The 21841-nt window shown below is 40.6% G+C and overlaps 1 protein-coding gene across 6 annotated transcripts in view; it reads left to right on the forward strand.

Annotated features, from left to right (window-relative positions):
• Positions 1–21841, forward strand: part of LOC126210056 (fibrous sheath CABYR-binding protein-like) — a 111496-nt gene that overhangs the window by 70539 nt on the left and 19116 nt on the right. For 5 of the 6 annotated variants that reach the window (XM_049939175.1, XM_049939176.1, XM_049939173.1 and 2 more), the window contains exons 11-14: positions 3617–3787; positions 7437–7485; positions 15079–15173; positions 20905–21016. In XM_049939175.1, the coding sequence (XP_049795132.1) occupies positions 3617–3787; positions 7437–7485; positions 15079–15173; positions 20905–21016 (427 nt within the window). The remainder of the gene's footprint in view (positions 1–3616; positions 3788–7436; positions 7486–15078; positions 15174–20904; positions 21017–21841) is intronic. The other variant, XM_049939178.1, reaches the window with a different exon arrangement.

Consider the following 21841-nt stretch of genomic DNA (forward strand, 5'->3'; position numbering starts at 1 on the left):
ATGACCTCCAAGTTGTAAAAGGTAGTTGAAATCCCGCAGATCCCTCCTCGAGTAGTTCCATTGTGGAGTGTGGCACCATTTCTTCCCAAAGAGATAGCCGCCTTGCGACGGGCTTGGTGGCGAGCTCTTCAGTAGTTTCAATGAAACTCCTACGGGATTTCAACCGGACACGTTGTTTTCGTTGCATATGCATCGGGTGTCGAGGATCATTCTTTTGTTTTGATCTTTCGATCTTGGCGGCTACTTGTCTGCGGATAGTGGGTGGTGCTATGCCCGTGATGGGATAAATGATGTCTGTGGGAGTTGGTTTGAGGCATCCTGTGGCAATACGTACAGTTTCGTTTACGGCGACGTCAACTTGTTTAGTGTGAGCAGAGTTCCTCCAAACTGGCGCCGCATATTCCGCTGCTGAGATACTCAGCACCAGACCCGTGGTGCGCAAAACGTGTGGTTCTTTACGGTAAGTAGCAGTCTATCTTCTACTACGTTGTTGATATTCGTACATGGACTTCCTGTTGTTTGAAACATCAATGTTTTTATTTCTTCTCCCTCCTGAGATTAGGACCTTCAGGCCTCTCTTTACATCTATCCAGAGTTCCTAAGCAAGTAAACATTGCTATTTGTGTGATTCATGAGCAGTATATAATTAGGATGATTTCAATAAGTATAGTAATTAATACATAGAATTTAAGAACTTTCAGTCTTGTTAATATTAAACAATTTCCTTATGTTCTTGGCGAACACGTGTAATCACGTCTAACAGAAACATACCATAACAGACCGGAAGAAAATAATGGATCAGAGGAAGAGCAAGGAGCAGTAGGGTAAGATTAGCAGTGGAGATAGAAAGAAGAAAACATTAATAAAATGGAATGGGCAAGGCATAGTGAGGGAAGCTACACCAGTGGTAGAAGATTAAGCTTTAACCTCATCTCGAATACAGAGTAGTTTCGGGTAAGACAGAGGTCACAGGGTAGTTTGTTTCACAGTCGTCTAGTTGCACAGAGGTGCAGCTGATACGCCTACTTGTCTGATCTGGTTTTGCAGTTGGAGAGTCATGTAGGTATTTCTTATGTGAGGAAAGGTATTGAGAGCACCAGTGACTGATAAACAAGTGGAGCAAAGAGTGTGAAAACAGTGCCGTCTATCTAGTCACATCTAACCTAACTGAGTGTAGGAAGGACTAATACAATCAAACAATGAGTTGTCTGTAGTTTTCAGTATTTGTGCTTTATTGTACATCACAGTAGTAAAGGTTTGGCAGGATAAAGCACAAAACTAGTTTTTGTTTTGTTTGAGGTGGAAATATTTTTCTAAACTTTTAAATTGCAAGTTGCAGCAGCTGAAGTTATGCCAAGGTTGTTCACTGTTTCTTGAAATGATAATTGGATACCATTGAGGAGTATCAGAGGGACTGTTTTGTGAAAATGTCGGTTGGTTGACTTTCAGTGAGAGATGATAGTGACCTGTGACATGTTAGGGTCTAGTTTAGGACTTAGGTTTCATGCCCATCGTGTTCTGAGGGCTGGCACTTACCTACAACTGGGTATCGTCAGCATAAAAGTAGTAGTTACAAGAGTGAAGCGTCCATGATAAATGCCAGGAAAAGCAGCGGGTTGAGAATGGAACTTTGAGGGCCTCCAGGCAGCACATTTCTTGATCGTGGCGTCTCTGACCCACAGATTTTGAGGTAGCTGTATTGATCTGTTTGAGAAATTCAGCTGTTTGTTTGGTAAGAACCCCATCAAAATTGATACTTTTGAAAGTTTTATATTGGCAGCTTCATATGAGATGATTAGATTTACAAATTGGAAAGGGTGTCGTGCCACTTGCTGGAAGACAAAGTCTTAGTGTTTGGTAAATTGACTGTTAAAAAAGTGGTAATTGGGAGCTTTTTGATTGGAATGCTTGCTTTTGCAGAAAGCTAGAACATTTCTTCTGAAGTTGTCTTTACTTGGTTTCTTATTTTAATTCTGTTTAAGCTTTCAACAAATTATTGTTTCTGTCAAGAAACAGCATCATTTTCCCACTGGTGAACAAAATACTTCTCTGATTCAAGGCGTCTCTAGACATTATTTTTCTTTTCCCACTAAATTTGATGGTTATACAATCTGCAGAATACCGATTTCAATCTTTTGTGTAGTTAGGCTACATAGTTGTGTGACCTGTACTTGACAATGCATCATTTAGAGGTACTTAGTGTTTATGTAGAACTGAAAATCTCACGTTAGGTGAAGACTCTCAGCACAATTGATATATGTTCACAGGTTTCGTTTTCCGGACACTATAGTATGGACACTAACTGGCTGTAACTGGCACTTGGCTGCAAGTGTAAACACACTACTATTAAGACTGCCAGAGGGGGAGGGACAGTGCAGGGAAATCTCTCTCTCTCTCTCTCTCTCTCTCTCTCTCTCTCTCTCTCGGCCATTCTACACAGGTCTCTGTCGGTCCATTATGTTACATCGGCTGGTACATATTTCTCGAGTCGAAAACCTTTACCAACAGCCATATGTTTTGGTGTATTTTATTTTATATCTCAAATGTTACCAGTTTCAGCTACTCAATATTGCCATCTTCAGGCCCCAAGCGCTATTGGCGTATTAACAATCTTATCGAATGGTGCCATAAAACTGGAATCATAAATGTGATTGTTATGCATCAGATTCCTGTGAGTGGTTGACACTGACTGTCAGTGATCGGATCTACGATTCCAGTTTTATGGCACCATTTGATAAGATTGTTAATACGCAATAGTGTATGTGGCCTGAAGATTGCAATATTGATTTGCCGAAACTGGTGACATTTGAGATATAAAATAAAATAAACCAAAACATACGGCTGTTGGTAAAGTTTTTGAATCTAGAAATTCTACACAAGTGTTCTGTATTTAGGTAAAAGCAGATTGACACATGGTCATAGAGTTGCCGATCCATTCTCATGTTGAGCATAGTAATTGGACTCCATGGTGGACTGGGCTTAGTGTCTTAGCTCGTTTCAAAATAAGAAAGTGACACACAGCGTTTGGTAATAGGTACTACACAACAGCTTGTTGAGGTTGACAGTGTCCTAAAAGAGATAGTCAAGGCTCGACTTGTACTGGTATTTGAAGCAACCCGTGGTCAAAACACTGGCCACCTAAACTACGACATTAAAGTGTTCGCATGATATTGAGTTTTGAACTTTAGCTGGCAGACATGTGTTTGTTTCTTTGTTCTAAGATTCTGGGTCCCTTAACTGAGGCGCATGTCGCATTACGCCGTACACGTCTAGTACTGACTGTCTGATCACCCACAGTCGGGGGGCATCGGAACTCCGAGTGCACCGATACGCCGTTACGTCCGCTTACTTTTTGTATTTCATGCCTATTCTTACACGTGTCATTTACAAACTGAACTTCACCAGGTGATGTGTGGTACTGGCGACAGCAAATTGGTTACATTTTTGATATTTGTATTCAGAAAATAAAGCCATTTCAAACTCTGATAAAATAATTCATTTGGACACACTTTGTTACAGAATAGTATTTATTCGCATTTTGAGGCAGAATTTGCACCTGTACTTGCATATGACACAAATTCAAATTTTTCATTCCCCACAAACATCACGATTTCAGCAAGGAGAATTCACAGTGAGTGCGGAAGAAGCAGTGGGTGAGAAAGCCGCCGAGCCACCACCGCCTCCCCTCTCTCCGTCTCCACTGTGTGGCGGTGGACACCCAGCTGGGGCTGCGGCCGACGAAGGGGCGGCTCCTGAGGACGAAGGTGGAGCTCTGCTGCCTCCCGAGGTACTGCATGCTGGCTGTGTGCTGCTGCTTCATCTTCTGCGCCTAAGGCCACTGGCGGGGATTTGCATCATGTGCGACAGTTGCTTATACATCTGGCTCAGAGCCGGCCGTAGGTTCAGAGTCCATTATTACGTTGCTGCGTGTGAGACTGGCCGAGCAGCTATAGCTTCTTCTTAATGTTCGTTCTTCTCTGTCAATAGATCGCATGGCGTGTTACATACTGTCAGAAAGCTGATAAATTGATCTATTTGGTGGTGTATGTCATGCTCCATTTCTTTAGATATTTTGTGAGATACGAGCAATCATTCTTGGGGTTATTTCACGAGCTTTGTAGCAGCGATCAGTGCCATACCTTAAAAAGTTTTCCTCAGAAGAGGAAAGTCCATTAAATAAAAGTGACAGTGATGTTTCTGAAAGTGACATTTCTGATAGATCAGATAATGAAGACAGTGAGGGAAATATAACCTCTGACAGTAAAGTTCGGTGAATGAAGTCAGAATAGTTGATTGGGCAACACTGGCGACTCACAACACTGCACCTGTGTAGCAGCCGATGTTGATAACCTGTTCTCTCCGTGGTTCAGTGGAGCATCGCGTGTGTTGTGTGTTAGACCTGTTGGATGAAGTGCGTTGGTTCTGAACTGAGAACAGGACACCGAACGAGCAAAGGATGAATTTAAAGTTTTGTTTTAACCTTAGAAAGACACCAAAAGAAACACATCCATTGCTAGTATGCGTTTATGGGGATCAAGCACTGTCCATGAGGTGTGTATACGAGCGGTTCGCCCGTTTTCGAGGAGGTCGGGAACGTATTTCTGACAATCCCCATAGTGGACGACCGGCGACTGCTGTCAGTGACGAAATCCTTACTCAGGAATTAGGGAAGAGGAAAACGTGTTGTCTGGCGATCAGAAGCAGACACATTTAGAGGCTTTACAGGATTTTGTCGAAACGGTGGACGTGACACCCAATTTCTTGAACTGTATTGTCACTGAGGATGAAACCTGGTGCCTCCTGAAACGAAATGGCAAAGCCTGGAATGGCGTTCTGACATCACCTTGTCTGAAAAATGTCAGAGCCAATAAATCACACATCAAAACGATGCTCATCAACTTTTTCAATAGTTTAGGCATTATCCACAAGGAATTTCTACCTGAGGGAACGACGTTGAACACTGAACAGTACATTGAAATTTTGATCCTTTTCATGCAATGTCTACGCAGAGTACGACTTTAGTACGCACAACAAGGTTCCTGTTTTTTTGTTCACAACAACGCTCGCCCACACACAGCCGATATTGTCAAACAGTTCTTGGAAAAAAAGGAGGTGGTACAACTTGAACATCCACCATAGTTGCCGGATCTCAATCCTCCAAACTCCTTCCTATGCCCTCGACTCAAACTTGCTTTGAAAGGAAAGGGGTTTGGTGATATTACTGACATACAAAACGGTACATGGCCTTTGAACACAATCCCAAAGGAAGATTTTTTGCAAAGTTTCCAGGACATGTATCGCAGAGCTCAGCGGTGCACTGTTACGAGAGGTGACTATTTCAAAGTACAGTAAGGTTACTGCAGTTCACAGTTCATCTACGTTCATGTTACAGGACTATACACCGATCTTTATTGTCAGAGGTTGCAATATTAGTGATGACAGAGAGGCAAATGAAGCAGATAGCATGTGTTGCTGCAACAGGTGCTTGTGTTGCTAAAAAACAGAAGGTAGAAAAATGTAAATGGGGAATAAATCAGTATAAACCTTACAAAATTTCATTTTCTGCTTTTAGTGGCATCAATCTTCCACTTCAGAGACAACATCCTCAACAACTAACCCCATTAGACATGTACAGAAAAATTGTCCACATGTCTTTCTAGGCGGATGTAGCAGTAGAGCCAAACAGATATGCAACAGATGGTTACAAAAAATGTGCTACTTAGAGGTCAAACAATGCTAGGTTTCCTACTATATCTGATGAAATTCAAGTATATTTTGTTTTATGTGTTGTTATGGCACAGGTGAAGAGGCCAACACTTCAGTCATAATGGTGCTTAAAAAATGCAATTTGTACTCCTTTCTTCTCTGATGCTGTGCTATGTAGATTCTTGCATATTTCTAGGTTCCTTCATTTTTTTAAATAATGAAAGTGCTGATTCTGCAAACTATCTGAGCAAGTTGCAACTTATTGCACTGGCCATATGAAACAAAATTTCCAAAGTGTTTATTTCCCAGATGATGATGTTGCATTTGATAAAAGCCTCATGAAATTTAGAGGTAGACTGCTATATCCAATCCAATCCCCAAATAGGGGCATTTTTCAGAAATTTCTTCAAAATTTGTGAACCACTGTTCAGAATTTGATATTTATACGAAAAAAACCTGAGCCGAACAATAAACAAACACTGATTGGTGAAACTCCAGTTAAGGACCTCGTGCAGCCTTAGTTGGTTGGTGGCCATACAGTGTATCTCCCCTCACTGAGAGGGACACAGATGCAGTGGGGACAGTTAGATCCACACTTGTATCATTTTCAGACAAGTTCACTATCTGTACAGATGTCAGTATGACCACAACGGGAAAAACTGATAGCCCCAGTCCAGAAGTCCCAAGGAATTGCACATTACAAAAGTTCAATGAACGCATTTAACATACAGGACCACAGTTGTCATCTTTTCTTCTCCTGAGAAGATACGCCAAAGGATATAAGAAAAAATTCTTTTACTTAATGGACATTTGTATTTTCAATTCATATTTCATACTAAATGAAGTAAGAAGGAAAAAAAAAATCTTTTTTTCAGTCAGTTTATAATTCAGCTGGCTGAGGGTGTAATAGATCAGGTTACTTTACCAGACTACCCTAGGCGTGGACGGCTCCAGTCTGATATTTCCCTCATTGGGCAAATTTTGTTAGGTTTATCTACCCCGTCCCAATCCTATCAAGAAATTGTGCCAGACACTGTGTAATGTGCAAAGCAAGTAAGGAGAGTGACACACGGTACGAGTGTCAGAAACATGGAGCGCCATTACTCGCGTCTAGATGTGTCGGGTGTACTACACCGACAAAAACTTATAAAACTGTGTTGTCTTCTCTCCTAGTCACTTCGATAAATAGTAAGATAAGATTTATAAAGAATTCTTATAAAAAAAACTATATAATTTTGAGAAAAGTGCGTCAGACAAAAATGCTGATTTCTGTAGATTGAAGTGGTAAATTTGGGGTTGATGGGGGGAAAAATATTAGAAGTCCATAGGTTGAACAGTATAACATCAGCTGCAAATATAGACTGCTGTGCTGTTGTCAGACTTGCAGAAATTTAAATATATCTTATAGCAGTGTGATCCTTGTGAAACATTAACTTGAATTTTACTACTACTAGATATCTTGTCTCCAAAATTGTGAAACAGAAGACTATAAATAATAGGAGGAGTAAAGGTAACAACTCGTTATGTAGCTGAGGTGTCAAATTATCGGTAGGCACATAAGTGAGGCTGAGCATGTTGCTGGGGAGTGAAAGATCCTTCCTTTGAATCTGTAGGAGGAGGATTTGTCTTAACAGGGTGTTGTTACCTTCACCCCTTCCATTATATCTATTCCACCAAGGACTTTTTATTACTTTATAGACATAAAAATAGGTCCTTTAATGCTTTTTCAGACAATTCTGTCAGAGATGGAAGCAATGCCAAGCAGTGAAACTGAAACAGGTAAGTAAAACATTTCCTCTTTCTTCTTTAAAATGTAAAAGAAAAAATAACAAAATGTTGCATTGCTCAAAACACTTTATGGCTGAAACATCAGATGCCTGAAATTTTTATATCTAGGTTCAGTATGTGCCTCGTTTTTAAGACATAGATATAGTCTGTCTGTAAACTCAAGAGCGAGCAGTGCTTTTGGTGGGGGAAGCGGCCTTTCCCAGAAGAACCCTGCCACTGGCCTACAGGGGCACCCAAAATCAGTTGCCCGTTACCTTCCTAGCGGAGTAGATCAGCGAGCAGAGATACACGTCGTTCTGTTCGTGGGATCTTAATTGCCAGTGTCAGACAGTTAATTTTGTATGCTTACTGATATACTTCGGTATCTGGAAGTGATGGATAATCGCCCTGCATTGCAAGAAAATGTGCAGAATATGGAGAAGAGGAGGTATTTATGGAGTAACGAGCGTTCGATTGTCTGTAATGTTACAACATCATGTGTTAAAGAGGCGGCACAAAAGAACTATGGGCTAATATTACCAGTCCCAATCAGAGGGCTGCAATTTATGCAAACGTCAGCCTCGCCACAATAGGACGCATAAGGAAGAAACGCGAAAATAAACCGCGTGGTTTACTGGAACCGCCACGAAGGAAAACTGATAATTTTGGGAGGAAACTCTTCGTTATAGGCAGTTTCACAAAATCGGTCATTCGACAAACGATGGAGGACTTTCACATAAACCAAAAAATAATAACGACATTATGGACATTACTTACTGCCGTCAAAAAAAAAATCTGTTTTCTTTGGCAGAAAGATGTTTTACGTAAGACACAGCGTAAAATGGGATTTACCTGGAAATTTCTACCTTTTAATAGAAACATAAAGTAAGAACAAGGCTTAAATTCTACAGATTGATTGCACCATACGGGGTTCGTTTTACGAATAGCAGTAGAGGGTACATACATTCACATGAACAGGCATTTGGTTCTGTATTTGTAGCAGAATCCTGACTTCCGTTCCTACGTTAATATTACTTACTCTATAATGTTGTGTTTCGGAAGAAGCTATCGTCTTTTGGATTCATTATGGTCTTAACGCATTTGTCTAAGAATAAACGCTGCCAGGACGTATCTGTACACGGCGTCGACAAAGATTTAAAACGCGCGCCGCGGCAGGACCGGTACTAAGTTGTGAAACAGCCTGTAGAAGCGCCTCGTGACGTAGCTGGGTAGGCAGAGTGGGGACTCGCTCGCTCACTCTTCAGTTTACCGACAGACTATAGCGGTCGACTAAAGTCAGCCTCTAAATTGTGAATGGGTGGTGAATTATGGAAGGGCACTTTTGATTTAGTTTGCTTCCTTTTAATTTTGTATCACTTTTCTCCCCTCATTTATTTTATTTTGTATGTATTTTTCAGGTAATAATTTTATTCATTGACTTTCAAGGAAGTCTGCAGGCTTCATAATATCTCAGCTTTTGCTAGAAGCTGATAATCACAATCATTAAAATGGAAATAAATTGATATTAAAAATATAACAAAAAGAGCAAAAAGAAAAATAATGGGCATAATTTATAATAAATTAGTGGTTTTAGGGGTTCTTAAACTCATGGAAACACTAATAGCTCTGTCGGAATGAAATTTTCACTCCGCTGCCGAGTATGCAGTGATGTGAAACTACCTGGCAGATTAAAACTGGGTGCTGGACCAAAATGCATACTCTGGACGTTTGCCTTTTGCGGGCAATTGCTCTACTGGCTGAACTACGCAAGCAGACCCTTGATCCACATTATGGCTTTATTTCCACCACAACCTCATCTTCTACCTACCAGATTTCACAGAAGCTCTTTTGTGAAACTTGTAAGACCAGCACTCTGTAAGAACGGATATTGGAAGGTACTAGATGAGGTACTGGCAGAAGTAAAGCTGTTAGGATGGGCCGTGAGTCATGCTTGGGTAGCTCAGTTGGTAGAGCACTTGCCTGTGAAAGGCAAAGGTCTCGGTCTGGCTCACTGTTTTAATCTGCCAAGAAGTTTCATCTCAGAATGTGTTTGACACTGACCACAGTGGAATTTTGTGTTTATGCTGCTATATCGTCACAGACATTATCTGAGAGTGATCAGTTAATCACACTATGCCTTGGGAAGATGTCAAAGCTTCACCAATGGTATATTATTAATGTGTATTTCTTATTTATCTTTATCTTTTCAAGTAGCTGTGTGATTTGTGCTCGTTTGCAGATTTTTTGAGTAGTTCCTGGTTTTATTCGCATCTGCTTCTCAAAGCATATAATACTCATAAGATACTGACACATTTTCCGTATGAGTGGCAGGTGGTAAAGTGACATTAAAGGTTCCAACACTTCATCATGTTTTGTCAGTATTCCTTGAGAGTTCCCCAGCTTTGTGTGTAATTATTAATCACATGATGGATCTATGAAGCAGAAATGCATAACGTTTTGGTATAAACAGTTTTTTGTCAGTGACATTATTCTGTTACGATGTTTACACAAACCTTCCATTTTTATACATTGAGGTGACAAGAGTCACGGGATACTCCATAATATCGCGTCGGACTTCCTTCTGCTTAGTGCAGTGCAGCAGCTCGATGTGGCACGGACTCGACAAGTTGTTGGAAGTCCCTTGCAGAAATACTGAGTCGTGCTGTCTCTGTTGTGTCATAATTACAAAAGTTTGCTGGTGCGGGATTTTGTGCACGAACTGACCACTCAATTGTGTCCCATAAACGTTTGATGTGATTCATGTCAGGCAGTCTGCACGACCAAACCGTTCAATCAAATTGTCCAGAATGTTCAAACCACCTCGATCAATTGTGGCTCAGTGACATGGCGCATTGTTGTCTATAAAAATTCCATCGTTTGTTTGGGAACGTGAAGTCCGTGAAAAGCTGCAAATGACCCCCAAGTAGCTGAACGTATCCATTTCTAGTCTATGATCAATGATCCCTTAATTTGGACCGGAGGACGCAGTCCATTCCACGTGAACACAGCCCACACCATTACGGAGCCACCACCAGCTTACACAGTGCCTTCTTGACAACTTGGGTCCGTGGCTTTGTGGGGTCTGCACCATGTTGGAAACCTACCAAAAGCTCTTACTAATTGAAACTGGGACTCATCTGATCAGGCCACAGTTTTCCAGTCGTCCAGTGTCCGATGGAGAGGCACTGCAGGTGGTGTAACGCTGTTAGCAAGGGCACTCGTGTCGACCGTATGCGGCTGTAGCACATTAACACCAAATTTCGCTGCACTGTCGTAATGGATATATTCCCTGTATGTCCCATATTGGTTTTTGCAGTTATTTCACACAATGTTGCTTGTCTATTAGCACTGACAACTCCACACGGACGTTAAGGGAAGGTTGTCATCTGCTGCGTTATCTGTGGTGAGAAATAATGCCACACTCTGGACCAGGCGCGGCTCATGGTTTCTATACTGGGGAAGGCTGCGGCATTTATCGATCGGAACCGACATAGACCTCGGGTTACGCTACAGATTAGTCTGACATAAACAACTAAGAATTCAGGGGGAGGGGGGTGGGCAGATCACTTTCTGTCCATAATTTTACGTACTGTATCTTCTATAATCAGGTATTAAATATCATTAGAAACTAACTTCGAGTTAAAATCTTTGGTTAGTGTTTTCATACGTCCTCATTACGTTTTCTGACACTTTGCAGCAAATCGTATGAAAAGACTTATTTCGGAGAGATCTTTAATGCGGTGAATGTTAACTTTGCGGCTGCTTAATATTTTTGGTGTTTTCAGTTCTAAACTTAAGGCGTTTATTGTGGTTTACCTCCAAAGCTCGAAGTTTACCAGTTCGCATGACGATACTGTGATGTTTTCGTGACGTCGCAGGTCTTGTGCTGTGATTGGGTGGCATGAGCAATCCGTGCAACTGCCATATTAATTCACATGTTTGAGAAGCGAACAGTTTGTATTTATTGTGTATTATGAAAATATGCATTTATGTGAAATAATGCACTAAAGATCTCTCCAAAATACGTCATTGTTAGTACGGCTTGTTGTGCTAAAGTACACAAAATGTGACACTGTAGCACAACACACTGTACCGGCACCAAAAGTGGTTCGTTTCGGAAAATGTCATCACGTTTATGACTGGCCAAACATGACACTACCCTTTTTTACTCACTTCACTTAATAGGCTAAGTAGGACTTCATATAAACAAATGACCTCTTATCAATTATGAATGCACTTTTGCTTAGCCTACCTCAATTCATTTGTATATAGACGAAGTCAGCTCGTCTCCCCTTCTGCGGAGCAAACTGGTTTATGACCATTTCATTGAAATTTGGCGGCTTCAGTAATTCTTTTTCTAGGGAACACATTGCAGGCGCACAAAGTCTGTCCTCATTCATAGTGTTGCACATGAATGTTTTCACTCGCTTTAACGTAGAGAAGCAGCGTTCTTCCTCTCCGGTCGTCATAGGGAAGGTTACTGTTATTTGCAGAAGTTTTACACTTTCAGGAAAAGCTTTAGCCAGATTGTTATCGTAAAGAAAGTTCAACAAGGTCAAAGCACCTGATGCCTTCATAAAATCTTTTCGGCTGTACAACACGTTCAGCTCATGACGTAGGTCTGAAGACTGTGAATTGAACAAACTAACAGCTATTTTAAGGGAAAAATAGTTTGATGTTTTACAAACAACAATGAATCAAACAGCTGTGCAGTTGATAAGCGATCATTGAAACTGAATCGTTCTCTGATCTGAATTGTGATGAGGTCGCAAAAGTTTCGTGCACATACTATTCTTGATTCTGTGAAACGTCCCCGTTTTGCAGTTGGTTCTACCTGTCCCCAGTGATTGTCAGTTTCAAGCGAGGCCCTAATTTGCTGGACAGAATCTGCAAAGTGCGATACATATTCAACAGTTTTCACTGCATCAATATTCCTCTGCTGCAATTGATTAAAGAGAATGTCACAATGAGGCATGACTGTATTAAAAAAATTTAACCAGAAGAGGAAATCTTCGTCTTGCAGGAAACCCTTCAGTCCTGTGGCCTTGTTTATTGTCTTGTAATCACTGGCATAATCATCAATAATTCTTTCTAGGTACTCAACAATTTCCTTTTGGTATTTGTACACAGTGGTTACGCTCCGTGATTTAAAATTCCATCTGATGGACTGAGGACAGGTAGGAATACGCTTCTTCACTACATCGTCAAGAATGGCTGTACTCCTAGAAGACTGGGAAAAAAGGTGGAAATTCCTTGGAAGTTGCTAAAGAAGATCCGCACTTGTTTATTGCATATCACACAATGTTCAACAATTAAATTTAACTGATGGGCGTAACAGTGAATAAAGTGAGCATTCCTGTACATTTCTCTAATTCTAATTTGAACTCCACTTTTATGGCCACTCATAACAGGAGCACCGTCGTAACACTGAGCTATCAGTTTTTCAGGTGTTTCATGTACATTCATTTTCTCTAGCTCGCAGAGAACAGCTGCAGTTACATCGTCTGCACTGTGACTTTTTGGGCATACAAAGGAAATAAATCTTTCATTTATTTGTCCCAGTATCTCATAGTGAATTATTACGACCAATTGTGACAAATTTGCACAGTCAGTAGTTTCATCAACTTCTACTGCGAGAAAGAATGCCTTCGACAGTTCACTCGTGATGAGATTGAGGTATACCTCATAAATTGATTCCAGGAGTTCATTCTGAATTGTCTTCGATAGGCCTAAGAAAACACGGTTTTCTGATTTCTCAATGTGCTGCTTCAAGACGCAGTCCAGTTCTGCCATAAGACTGACTAATCCTCGAAAAATTCCTGGGTTTTTGGAATCTTCTGTTTTTGTTGTGGCCCCTTAAGGCAATCTCGAATTTGCCGCAAAATTTAATACAGTCTTATCAGTTTACCCAGAATATACCGATTTTTTGATACATTTTCATTATATATCTTTATATTACGGCGGTAAGCACTGTCTAATTGGCACATAATGTCCACTTTCCCTAGCATTGAAAACTCAATGAAACTATTTATTGTTTTCGCTGGAATTATGTTTTTTCACCTTTGCGTGAAAATTCTTTAAGTCAGTGATACCAGTTTCAGTCCAGGCACTATCAGTACTATTTGTAAGAAGACAGGTGAAACAGAAAAATGCATTTTTCATTTCACAACCACTCAGCTGCATCGTACATTGTTCTGTTAAAACTGCGTTTGTATCCTTGCCTAGATTTGCACTGTTTCTGTTCTTGATTGATCGTTAGATCGGGTCTGGGTGCACCAAGTTCTTTCACTTTCATCCTATGGCCGTGTTCCAAGTTTTTACCTATTAAATTGCACACTGAATTCATATTGCGTTGATTTCATACTCGCGGTGCGTCGCAGATATTCACAAGCAAGTAAAACTCACTAAAATCTTGCAAAATACACTCCGAGAAAGAAACTTGCTAATATCAACAAAAGCAGTCAGCATCAGCAAGCAAGGAAAGTAAAGCAAAGGGGACAAATTTCGCGCGCTTTGTCCTCTAATCACTTATGAAACTTTCGCTAGATGGCAGTACTGGTATGTTACTGTAGTCTAGTGCACTCTGGCGGGATATTTGCAAACTTATTCTAAATTTAGATAAAAGAGCCAATGGCGGAAACAAAACAACTGTGTAAAACATTATCAAAACAATAATACTAAATGTCGATTAATGACGCATCGAAGCGTAGTAGAGATGTGCAGAGACAGATATTGGATAGCGAAGTTTCGGCCACTCTACATTCCTTTATTACATAGATAGTGGACCGTGAAAAACGTGTGGTGGTTGGTATGACACCCTTAGGCTGCAAGCTCTGAGCCTTCGGGTCGCCCATAAAGAGCAGTACTATGTAGAAGCCACGCCCCCAAACCGCTACTACATGCAGCTTATGGATGTTCCAAGGCGCAGCCTAAACACTACTAACCGTTCGGAAAACATCTATCTATACAAACAGTTCCAAAAACGTTAACCGTCGTTATTTTAATCGGAATGGGAAATGTGCAAAATTCGTCCTGATAATTTAAATTATGTAATACGCTCTTGCGAAATTTACTTTAACATATATTTTGGGGCGGCTCCACCTCAGAGCCTTTAATTATGAGCCGCGCCTGCTTTTGACACAAATATTAGAATATTTAATTCCCTAACTATTTCCAAAATGGAATGTTACATGTGTCTAACTCCATCTACTATTCCACACTCAAAGGCTGTTAATTCATGTCTTGCAGCCATAATCAGATCAGAAACCTTTCCACACGGATCAACTGAGTGCAAATGACAGCTATGCCAGTGAAGTGTTATTTTTTTCCTTGTGTATGTGACACTACTGCCACCTGTGTGTGTGCATATCGCTATCCCACGACTTTTGTCACGTCATTGTACTATGAGTGTGCGGTTGCCTCACTCTTTTTCCATGATCTAGATAACCAGTTAAAACTCCTGGTGTCTGTTATTAGCTGGTTTGTGTGCTGAAATATGGAATAAAGATGTATTTAAAAACCATGAAGTCAGATTTTCGTCTTTTCAGAAATCGGTTTTGTCCCTAGTATATTTGCTGACCTCAGATTTGTGTAAATTTTTTGTAGGTGTTGACGCAAGTGCATCTGATGACACTTTAGTTGCCCAGCCAGAGCCTGCTCATCTGCATAATGGTGATACGACCACATCGGGACAGAATGAGGTACGTTATTCTGTCTATTTTGTGTCTTGTGCTTCAGAGTTTTGAACTAGAACAATATTGAGGGAAATAATGGAGTGACATTGCCTAATGATCTGTTCTGCTTCAGAAATGGTAAAGATTGGAAGCAGTGCTTTTATGCGCATTTCATTGTGATGATGGTGGTGGTGGTGCTGATTTGTTTGGACTTTTAGGCTGTTTCCTCTCTAAACATTTTGTGTTTAGAAACTGTTAATGTTGCACTCGGCCCAGATCTGATCTGTTTACAAAATGGATCCACTATACAATAATTTCCATTTGATGTAAAGAGTTCTATTTGTGGGGCTTCAGTACTGTACATCATAGAGCCGGCACACAAATATTTTTTCACCGTGCACCACATGCGTAACCATCATTCGGCAGATGTAACTAAATGGGTTTCGAAGTGGAAATCATAGTGACCGTGCTATAATGTGCCTCCCTGAGCCAATAACAACGCGCATTAGTAGGGTATGGCCATAGTTTGCAATTTTAAAAGTGAAACGTAAAGTGTTGGTGGCCACATCTGACATTAATATACATTGCCGCCAAAGATAATGCCACGTAAGGCAGATGATAGACTGGGAGTCATTGGAAGAATCCTCTGTAAATGTAATCCACCCACAAGAGAGGTAACTTATAAAACCCTTGTCAGATCAATGCTTGAATATTGCTTGACAGTCTGGGATCTGTACCAGGTAGGATGGGTAGAGCAAATAAGAAAGATTGAAAGAAGAGCAATCTGTTTCCTTACAGCTTCATATAATATGCATGAAAATGTCACAGAAATGGCCAGCCAATTCCAGTGGCAGACACTACATTCTGCATCATCATGGTGTGGTATACTGTTAAAATTCAATGTATGTTGTCCACCTCTATCCCTGCCCCAATTCCCACCCCACCCCTGCTTTCCATATGTTAGGTAGTAATAGTGTAGTTATGCTCCCAGAATTCCCTGCAAAATGTGCTGAGTAATATTCTGTGTATATTAGTGACTTGTGGGTAAATTTTAATTAACGCTGAAAAACAATAAAGTAAGCCAAAACTAAATAACAGACAGTACAGTACTTCAAAAATAAGCCATGAGAAAATAACACCAAAATTGACAAAAAGGGATGCCGAAATTGGTCGTAAAACAGAACTTGCTCCACCTTCACCCCCGACCTCCCCCTTCCTCCTCCCCCCCCCTCCCCTCCCACATACATTCTTTATAACTGTTGTTATTGTTAACCATTTGGTGCTTGATTTCTTTTTGTCTGAAAGTTTTTGGGTGTATTTTATCTGTAGAATTGTGGCACACACAGACTGTGTCTCTTCAGGATACCCACTAATGGTATATGGAGTTACGCTGCAACTGGGACATTGCCCACTATAACATGAGGGAGATGAGAGGCTCCATTGGACACTGTGTATCCATGTGTTTTGAATGTGATCGTGCGTACCGTATTTACTTGAATCTAAGCCGCACCTGAAAAATGACTCGAAATCAAGGGAAAAAAAATTTCCCGAGTCTAAGCTGCACCTGAAATTTGAGACTCGACATTCAAAGGGAGAGAAAAGTTTTAGGCCGCACCTCCAAATCGAAACAAAGTTGGTCCATTGCAATATGAGACACAATTTAGGTCGAATGAATGACGATACAGCTACAGTAGTTTGGTTCGAGTCGTAAGCTTTGCAGTTAAGCTTTACCAGGTAGCGATTGCTATGCATCAGGCGCTCCGTCCGTATTTATACGGGTACCCTTCTTTTTTCATGTGCTGCGTCTGGTTTGAATCGATTGCTTATTTTTCTTTGATCTGATAAGTGCCGTTCTCTTTGTTATAGGTGTTTACGTTACTCTAAGCTGAAAATGCAGTACTGTACTGTGTCATGCATTGTTTATCGCATTCTGATAATGAGTGTTTACGTCCTGTCGCTGCTCGCGGCATGGCTTGCTTCTATTTGTTGTTACTTACACTGCTGCTTTCTTTGATAATATCAACAAGAACCAAATAGTAGACTGCGTATGATAGAAGATCTTCTGAACAAGAGTTTAGTGAAAATTTTTCTCCGTTTAAAAATCTTTGCAGACGCCTCTTTAGTACGTCACATTCTGCACAGAAATTAGTCATCTTAGATTTAAAAATCTAGTCAATTGCCGTGCTTTATTTCTGACTGTATCACTATTAGGCGTAAGAGTAATATGAATATAAACATGACATGATACGTATATTCTTCCGCGTTTACTGTTGTCTCACTCTAATTTCGTAGTTTATTAGGCAGATAGGATTTAAATGAGATAGCAGCAAACACGAAAGAATACATGGCAAAGTGTTTATATTCGTATTATTCTTATGGTGAAGACAATACTGGATGTGATTGACAATTCATAAAAGTTCCTATTAGCAACCATCTCTTCTCACAGGTAGGAAAAAATTCAGAACGTAGAGTTGGCCATATTGACAAACATACCAAACAGTCTTGCCAGTCGGATTTTCGTAGTACAATGAAATCCTGCTACATTCGAAGATGAACAATACGGAATTTGTACTTACTTCGTTGGATAATGTATGAAAATACAGTGGTCGAAACTCGGGGCAGTGAAAAAAGCTCGTCTTCCACATTTTTTTAAAATTTATTTACTGACGCAGAGGTTTTGGCGCCAGTATTTAACTTTGTGCCTGCAAAGCATGCCTGTTCAGTGCTACATATATTCGACGGCAGAAGTTAGTTGTGGCGGCACCTACCAACATTTTTCAGAACTTACGCTTACTTTGCACTCGATTCTAAGCCGCAGGCGGTTTTTTGGATTACGAAAACCGGAAAAAAAGTGCAGCTTAGATCCGAGTAAATACGGTAACTGCCAGGGGCGCTCTGCCTGCGTCGCATCCTTCTATTGTCCTCTTATAGAGTGCTGCTGCCACCTCTGTCACCGTTCCCACTCCTTTGTCAGTGTCTGACTGGTTTTGACGTATCTTGCCACACCTCCCACTCAGAGGCCAATCTTTTCATCTCAGAGTGGAGAAGGGAGAAAGAAAAATAAGCTATCAGAAAAAACACCAAAATCGGGAAAAAGTGACAACTAAATAAAATGTGCCCTCATTTCTTTGATTTAATACTTGAGTAACTATAGAATCTTCCATCGGTTCTTGGTGGAACAACATTATAATAAATGAAAAGCACCAGTTTGCTTTTGTTCTACAATATTACTTTGGTTGTGTTAACCGGTTTTTGGGCCCTCTTCAGACATTTACTGAGTATTGCCACTGAAGAAGTTACAGTGTTTGCTAACAACATTGGAAGAGAAGTAATATGTGTAGACTGAAGCAAAAACATACAGTAAGTAACACCTTTGACAGTGTGGTGGTAATGCAATGAAAAAGTAAAAAAGTGAACAGTAAATAAATAAAAATGGATTAAACAGGAAAAACATTAACCCAAAATAGGAGCAGAATGCCTACATAAGTTTCTATTAATAAACAAAACCAATAAAATAAAATAAAATTAGTACTTGACAAGGCTACATCAGGAGGTATAAAACATGGAGAGTGATACACAAACCAGTTATAAGAAGAAACAATTTTCAGTGTAACTTGATTAACTCATTCTTGTTTCATCTAAATGACTCAGTCTTGTTTTCAAACTCATTAAAACTTGGTTTCATTTTTACTTGATTTAAAAAAAAAATGTGAACAGTGATTGAAATGCTCATTTGCTACCTTCTTGGTAAATTATTACAGTTCCTAGTAACCAAATAAAATATTGTATCGGTTTAAGAGATAAGTAATCTTTTCTGAGGACAGCATTTTCCTTTTTGACTTCAGCCATACTTTAAAATCAGCCTAAATGTTTATGTATTAATACACGTTAATGATGTATGAAAAGTCTTATTGGAAATTTGCTGAAATAGATTAAGAGTTTGTATAACGGTGGGACTGAATGATATTTCCTCCCGTGTTTTATGAAATTATCAATTTTATAGCTGAGTTAAAACCTCTGTTTGTGGCTAGTTTATAGTTTCACTTTCACTCGTGCTGCATGATTAAATGTTACGTGATTGTCTGAGCTGTGACATATTGGGAAATCTTGATCCAGTGAGTGCGAGTATCTCTTGTACAGCCCTAAAAATAAATCTGCATGTGACCTCAGTGCCAAGCTTTATCTATAAATATGAGATGGTGTTGTGGCGTAACAAGACAGCCACGCCACTCGGAAGTAGCCGAAAGGCACGCGTTACTGACGCAGGCTAGAGATAGGTTTGAAACAGGATACGTAATGAATGCTATAAAGAAAAGTACGTAGCTCCTGGAATACTTAACTTTAATCCATCCTTGTGGTACATCGCTCTTGACGATACAAGTGGGACTCTTTAGATACAAGCTATGTAAGGCTAATGGCGCCTTTCTAGGTCGTAGCCATGGACTTAGCTGAAGGCTATTCTAACTATCTGCTCTGCAAAGGAGCGAGGCTTCGTCAGTGTGCATCGCTAGCTACGTCGTCCGTACAACTGGGGCGAGTGCTAGTCAGTCTCTCAAGACCTGCCGTGTGGTGGCGCTCGGTCTGCGATCACTGACAGTGGCGACACGAGGGTCCGACATGTACTAATGGACCGCGGCCGATTTAAAGCTACCACCTAGCAAGTGTGGTGTCTGGCGGTGACACCACAGATGGCCCCTGTATTAATCTGTTATACAACATAAAAATGTTGACCTCCGCAACAGCAGTTTAATGTACGAATGTAAGAAGACCCTGTATTTTTCGAACGACTTATTTGGATAAAAAATCTCACCTTAAAATCAGATGTGGTATTCCTTTTTGAATAATGTGGAATTGCTGTAGAACCCATTTATTGGAACTGCGTGGCTTGCGTTTTGGGTGTGTGTAACTATAACAGATTTATGTGCTTTGTTGAATCTACGCAGCTGGTGATTGAGAGAGAGAGAGAGAGAGAGAGAGAGAGAGAGAGAGAGAGAATATCAGCAGACTGACTGCTAGTAGATAAAATTAGGAAAGGTTTGGACACTGTCTTTTTAGCCATTGCCATTTGTTAAGTGGTGATCCCCCACCACTTTATGTTCATTGTTGTCAACCTTCGATGGTTCGCCATTTCCTGACCGAATGTCCTTTCTTTAACCTGTTACCTTCTAGTGTATGTTTGCTGTCTGAGTTATCAGCCATTGTAGCGAATGACTCACAGCTGTCAACTGCATTTTACTTCTTAACCATCATAGCTATATGGCTCCGAACATTTAATCTTCAGTTTGGGACCTCCGCTGTCTATAAGGCATTTTTCGAGGACCTCCCTCCGAGAGGAAGTCCTTCTGTTTAACTCTTTCTCTCCATCAATTGGGCTTAATGTGTAGTCACTTTGAAATTATTCTTCTGGTTAGTGTTCTAAGATTATGACATGGGCACTAATGACCTCGGTTGTAGATTTTATTTTACAGTATATAGTTTTGTGTTAGACTTGAAGCAAATAAGGATGATGGACGAGTCCCAGATGTGTAGTGCCCTGCCCACATAAGCAATAAGTGTGATTGCATTAATAATTTTGTGTGACTGGCTGCGGTCATCGACATAGTGTCACTGTCACGGACAAACATTTCTGATACTGTAATCATTGTGCTTGTTTTATTTTATTGATTAGTCACTGTCTGCATGACTGTACTGTTAAGACTACACAATGTAGTGTAAAAGCTGTGGGCAGAATTGTGTGCTAATTAGCGGGTTCTTTCAGGTGTCGCCACCAGAATTGTCGGGAGCCTATTCACGTACCTCTTCTGACACACTCTCTTCTGAAGGCAGTGGAGCACTCTCTCCTAGGCCCCTGGCCCCGCAGAATAAGGCAAGTATAGTACTTACTGGAACCTGAAATAGTCAGCTCTCCTTGCAAGTAAAAATCCAGGATTTCATTTTCTCACACCATTGATGGTAAGAGAAAAATTCATAGACATGTGACCGGATCTCTCGTATCATACGAGCACACAGTTTCGGTAAGTGTCGTCATCAGGTGCACTGCCCTCCCCCTCTGACAGTAGCCTGTGGCATGTCTGCTGCCAATCTGTCCCGAGTTCCGCAAGCACTAGCCCCCGTCTGACAGTACAGCCAGAGGAAAAGAAGAGCGGACACGAAGACACAGTAGTTGCTGCATCTCTTCTGTGTTGTGGTTCATTATCAGGAAAAAAAAAAGCCAGATTCTAAAGGGACTCTGGATTAAAGCAGTTTTCTCCTGCACTGTAACTACTGTGTAGTGTGAAGGGCAACCTCAGCGTACACTTATGTGGGGTCACATCCCAGTGCAGTGTGATACATGTATGACGTTGTTTATACTGTTCAATACTATTCCTGTAAGCACTTGTGACATCTTAAACTACTGTGTGAAAGCAAGTCTTGCACTTACAGAGCATTATCTCTCAGGGCTACGTGGCACAGACAACTGTACAGTGGTTCTGATACAGACTTCAGACCGTATCATAAAAGAATCCATGAAGACGGCAGGAAGACAGTTTAAGTGACCGTGACAGGAGTTAATACATTGGCGGGGCCTGGGATCCTGCACTCAGACTAGGAGATACAGTCATACAGCAAAGGGCATATGGCCCTGAAAAACCTTATATTAGCTATTTATTGTGAAAATAGTTCACTTTTTTGTGTAATTGCCGTTCACTATCTGT

The sequence above is a fragment of the Schistocerca nitens genome, chromosome 10, assembly GCF_023898315.1.
Source record: "Schistocerca nitens isolate TAMUIC-IGC-003100 chromosome 10, iqSchNite1.1, whole genome shotgun sequence".
Classification (NCBI taxonomy): Eukaryota; Metazoa; Arthropoda; class Insecta; order Orthoptera; family Acrididae; genus Schistocerca; species Schistocerca nitens.